Raw genomic sequence first — 5625 nt, forward strand, 5'->3', positions numbered from 1 at the left:
CAAGATTATATATATATATATATATATATACATGGACTTTGTGATCATGTATCCTTATACTGGAGAAACTTTATAATTTTTGTTTTTGAACAGGAATTAGTGTGCACGCAGTGTGCGTGCAAAGGAGATGAATATCAACAGATGATTTGCATGCATCACCAAATATCTGGTTTGCTTTAAATTGTTATGTTCTTTTGGACACAGTCCAACGTACAGGGCAAAACTAATTGGACTAATTACAATATATTGTGTTATATTAATTGGACTTGAGTACTTCAATTTAAGCATGAAATTATAGGTACTTAAGTCTAATTAGAGTAATAAAACAAGTGAGTGATCCCAATTATTTCTCAACTATATATTTATTTGCCTTTCGGTGTTAATATTTAATTAAATAGTTTCCTTATAATTAATCGAATTGCATGTGACACCAATTCAGCTATCTTTAATTAGCTAGATGGAACGAGTAGATACAACAGTTTTAATAGTAATTTTGAATAATGTATACATATAGTTTTGATATATATGTTGTGTTCTCTTGTTGGACACCATGAGATGTTAATGTTAGCGTCGTGAAAATATTTAATACAATATGTTTTTCGATATATATATAAAACAATCGTCTCTATTGAAATTATTTGGGAGTGACGCTTGAGAAATCTGAACCACAAAATACAAGTAAAATTATTGGTATTCGATGTATCCACAAGGTAATTTCGTTGAGAAGGGGACAAACCAAACAAATTAATTAAGCAATTATGTTGATAGCATATCGAACAGAGGTCAAACTTTTTATAAAAATACATGCCATTACTATTTGACAGTCCAGAATTAATCATTATAATAAATTTTAATACTATATGTGGAACATGCATGTTATTATCATAAAATAACTTTATAATTTATATTAATTAATAATTAAACAGTCGAATGATTGGACCTGCAAGTGTATCTGTCTTAAGTATCAAAATGGGGTATATAGCTTGATCAAGGTAAGTATTATTAAGATTGAGCTCGAGCTAATTGCAAATTTGATCATGTATATATGTTTGATGTGTTGTGATTTTAGTTTTTTATGTTATTAATTAGACTAGTTTTACGCACCTTTTAATGTACCCTAATTCGATCTGATACCAAATTTCATATTTTGAGTATAACTAAGATCTATTTTGTAGATTACTATTAAGCTCGGCTGCTTAGAACTCCGAATTAGCTGAGCCTTTGGCAGCTATTTCTCTGATATTTTAATGTTTTCACAGACGAAGAAACTTCTTCCAATTAATTTATTTATTCAATTTGCATTAAATTTCTCAACTCTTTACACTACAACTTTTCATTTATATATATAGATTAACGGGTCTTGCATATAAAAGTATTTCAAATTGCTCTCTACAAACAATATTTATTAATTTAATCTTAATTATATGTAACTTAAATATTAAACACACAACACGTACATATATATAATAAGAAAAATTGCAAATTTGGTTCGATAATTTGGTCACTTTGTGATTTTGGTGTCTTGTATGTTTTTAGATTCAGTTTTAGTCTTGCATGTTTCAATTTTTCGCGAATTTAATCATTTTTCATCGAAAATGCTTATGCGGCAATATACACGTCAGCTCCACATCAGCTGCAGTAGTGCCACATCAGCGCCACGTCAAAAAAGAATTAAAATTGCCAAAATAACAAAGATAGCGGATTAAAATTAAAATCTGACAACATAAAATATCGAAATCGTAAAATGACAAACATACGAGACAAAAAAATATAATGTTCCCTCTATAATAATATGCATGTATGGCGTGAATATGCATGTATATCAATAAATAACATATTTTAGTTTAATGATTAAAAAAATATCACATGGATGGAGTGGATGAATAAATAATTGGGGGGAAATTATTGTATCAGCTAATGACTAAAGTTGGGATTAGATAAGATTAGACAAATTGATAATTGAAATTAGTGTACGTACTTTGACTTGTGCATATCTCTATCTCCATTAGTAGATACTTCTATTTATATATACGTACAGTTTATTATATATATATATACATATATAAATATAATACACCATGTTGTACAAAGAACAAAGAACAAGTCTTCCAACACACACAAATCCATCTTCTAAAAGCATCGAGACTTTTTCTCCAAAGTGAAAACACCTTTCGATTTCATTTTCAAAAATAAAAAATAAAATAAAAATGGGAAGAGCTCCATGTTGTGATAAAGCAAATGTGAAGAAAGGTCCATGGTCGCCTGAAGAAGACGCAAAACTCAAGGAATACATAGAGAAACATGGCACTGGAGGCAACTGGATTGCTCTCCCTCACAAAGCTGGTATGTATCTGTATGTGTTTCGGCTTTTTTCGAACAAAAAAATAGTCGAAAAGTGGAGCATATATCATGTTTTGTTGATATTTTGAAAAAAGTTAGATTCTTGCTAGGTTCGAGAGTTAGCATGTGAGTTTCATTTCATTGGTTTCTTGGTCTTTTTTGGGGTTTTTTTTTTAATTAATATGATTTCGCTAATTTTGCTGATTAATTAGATCTCAGAAGATGTGGAAAAAGTTGTAGACTGAGGTGGCTGAACTATCTCAGACCTAATATCAAACATGGAGAATTCTCAGATGATGAAGATCGAGTCATTTGCAGCCTTTTTGCTAGCATTGGAAGCAGGTAGATCCACTCGATCGATCACTCTAAACTTTCCGCATAAAGTAATTAGATAGTCAGTGTTTGACAAAGCATCTACGAAGAACGTCTCAACTTTTCCTTAACAAAATTTCGAGTTTTGTTAAGGAAAAGGTTATAATTGCTTCTTAAAAACTCGAAAATTTTGTTAATTAAAAGTCGAGATAAAAGTTCTTTCTCAAAAGCTCACTCAAACACTGCCCGCATGAGTGGGATATAACTTGACGATGAGTTTTCGTAAATCTAGCGGTGTCAAACTCGACGTCGAATTTCGACTTTCCATATACATATATCTTGGACTTTAATTTAGGGTTCTTGATCATCATGGATTCGTTTGATTGATCATCATGCAGATGGTCAATAATAGCAGCTCAATTGCCAGGAAGAACAGACAACGACATCAAGAACTACTGGAACACGAAGCTCAAGAAGAAAATCTTGGGGGTATCCAAATCCTACCAATTATCATCCAAAATAAACAACAATCTCATCCCACTAAACCCTTCAATCTCTTCTTCATATCCATCTCTCCACACCCCATTTGAATACGCCAACAACACAACATATCCCACCAATATCTCCGAAGATATTAGGGTTTTCTCCACTGCTACCGATCATCCCATATCTTCAAATCCTTCCACCCATTCAGTATTCCAAGCTCAGAATCATGGGTTAATCTTGGGCTCAACGCAGTATGATATTCATGAAGTGAAAAATTACAACACTAATGCTACCAGTACCAACTATATCATGTTCGGAGGGGAAGCTAGCTGCAGCACTTCATCTGATGGAAGCTGCTCCAATGGCGAAAATTTGAATCTGCAGAAATATTTGTACAATAATGGGTTCGATGAAGGTGACCAGAAATTCTTGATTAGTAATCCTGGTGGATTTGGTGCTGATCTTGAGAACCCTTTGGATTACAGTACTATGGAGGAGATTAAGCAGCTGATTAGCAGTAACAGTAATGTTTGCAGTGATAATGTTAATTTATTTGTGGATGGAATCAAGACAGAAGAGCAAGTGTTGTTGTATTACTGACCAAATATTAATCTCATTTGAATTTCTTCTTGTTTAATTTTTAAATTTATTTATTTAAAAAAATTTCTATGTTCATATTCGTCGGCTATAATAATTGTGCAATTGAAACATACAATTTAAATTATTTGACTTACAGTATTATATTGCAACCTACTATAATTTTTGATACACCGATAATAGTTCGAACTTACACTGTATAGTTTATAATTATAGGGATGTGATGTGTTACTTTACATTTTAATTGAAACTAAATGTGAAAATTAAAGAAAACATTATGCTATTTTTTTGTGCTTGAGATTGATGTGTATATATATAATATCTTACAAATATGAAAATCCGTGCAAGAATTATAATTAAGAGACTTGGCTCCACCACGAGGGGCAATCATCATTTTCTGCCAAATAACACGAAAGATAATGTTATTCTTTACATATAGTTTTCCGTGAATACATGATTATTAAAACATGGAGAGAACTTTATTAGTTTATTTTTAAAAAAACAAACATGGAAATTAAGCTTTCAATGCATTTGGACTATGTGGTAATTTGAATCCCTGTTATTTATTTATTACAACAATTATTATCTCACTAGTTATTTTATATCGGTTGATGCTAATTCTAATCTTAGTTCTCCGACAATCGTTCCTATAATTTAACACCGCCATGAATTGTTTATTTTAATGATTGAGATGCATGAAAACATAATTTATTTCTAAAGTCCCTGTCGAGGATCAATTTAGATACTTTCTTAGGGAAATTTGCATATTTGATCCTGTGTTTTATATTTTCATAGTTTTGGTGCTCTCTATTTTTCAAATTTCTGATTTAGTTTATTATATATGTGTTTTTTTTTTCAAGTTTAGTTATTTTCTCGTGTGTGACTCTAATGTGTGCAGCAGTAGTACACTAGTACTACATTATACTACTCCCAACGGAAAAGACTAAAAAACACTAAGATTGAAATACAACATAGAAACCAAAATTGTAAATAAATAAATAAAAATATAAGATTGAAAATGCAATTTCTAGTTCAAAAAAAATGCAATTTCGTTTTTTTCTTCTCTTTTTTTTTTTCCGATACTAAAATCTAAACTATGCATGCCACGTAACTTTCACATTCCCAACATGCTTTTTTTTACAATATAATAATTACAAGATTTGTGTTTTCCACTATTTTTAAAAATAATTGTAAAAATACTTCTCTGAAAATCGAAATATTAAGAATTCGTGTTTTTTTTAAACCAAAAATAAATAAACATTCCATATTTCCGAAGGTTGCAATATGTCGTCCGTCTGCCCATATTAAAGTAAGCAATTAGCAATGTATCTTCTTCTAATTTTTAATAACAAGGGAATTAAATTTGAAGTGGCCGGGAACAAAATTGACTAGAAATGGTTGCGGTCAAAGAAAATAAATCCCACTAGGGGAACAAAGACTTTAGCAAATGGGAAATTGAAGTCTTCTTAATTAATCATAAATTGAATAGATTCTCATTGGAAGCAGTCCACACCAAGACTCTCAGAAAAATGTGACCATGATAATTGATATATATAATTCCATATAAAAATTATTGACCAAGTTCAGTTTACTTAAGGGAAACCCATAAAATTCTATGAGAAAATTAAATTTATATTGAAATTTTGATATGATCAAACATTTTAATTATTTTTTAAAAAAAATAAGTGATTTTTTTTTAAAAAAAAATAGAGTTTTAGGATTATTAATGACCACCATTTCGATATATGCTTGAGGACTATTATTATATATAGGAAAAATTGCACTTTTGAATATTTATATGTTTGTCTTATCACAATTTTACTTATATATTATTAAATTTCAGTCTTATCCCGCTATTTTTGTTTTTTTTAATACAGTTATACTCTTTTT

At 30.1% G+C, this 5625-nt stretch overlaps 1 protein-coding gene across 1 annotated transcript; it reads left to right on the forward strand.

The window, feature by feature from the left end:
• The first annotated feature begins 2112 nt into the window (after nucleotides 1-2112).
• Nucleotides 2113-3775, forward strand: LOC140892245 (uncharacterized). The gene is made up of 3 exons (XM_073301076.1): nucleotides 2113-2343; nucleotides 2553-2682; nucleotides 3051-3775. Exons 1-3 carry the CDS (start codon nucleotides 2208-2210, stop codon nucleotides 3736-3738), a joined length of 954 nt encoding a protein of 317 aa, XP_073157177.1. The 5' UTR covers nucleotides 2113-2207; the 3' UTR covers nucleotides 3739-3775.
• The last annotated feature ends 1850 nt before the right edge of the window (nucleotides 3776-5625 follow it).

This window comes from Henckelia pumila, chromosome 3 (assembly GCF_033568475.1).
Source record: "Henckelia pumila isolate YLH828 chromosome 3, ASM3356847v2, whole genome shotgun sequence".
Lineage (NCBI taxonomy): Eukaryota > Viridiplantae > Streptophyta > Magnoliopsida > Lamiales > Gesneriaceae > Henckelia > Henckelia pumila.

Excerpts from the sequence above, each read along its gene's own strand:
- LOC140892245 (XM_073301076.1), top strand. The coding sequence starts at position 2,208 with ATGGGAAGAGCTCCATGTTGTGATAAAGCAAATGTGAAGAAAGGTCCA. Across the intron at positions 2,344-2,552 it reads TGCTCTCCCTCACAAAGCTG|ATCTCAGAAGATGTGGAAAA; the intron begins GTATGTATCTGT and ends CTGATTAATTAG. Across the intron at positions 2,683-3,050 it reads TTTGCTAGCATTGGAAGCAG|ATGGTCAATAATAGCAGCTC; the intron begins GTAGATCCACTC and ends ATCATCATGCAG.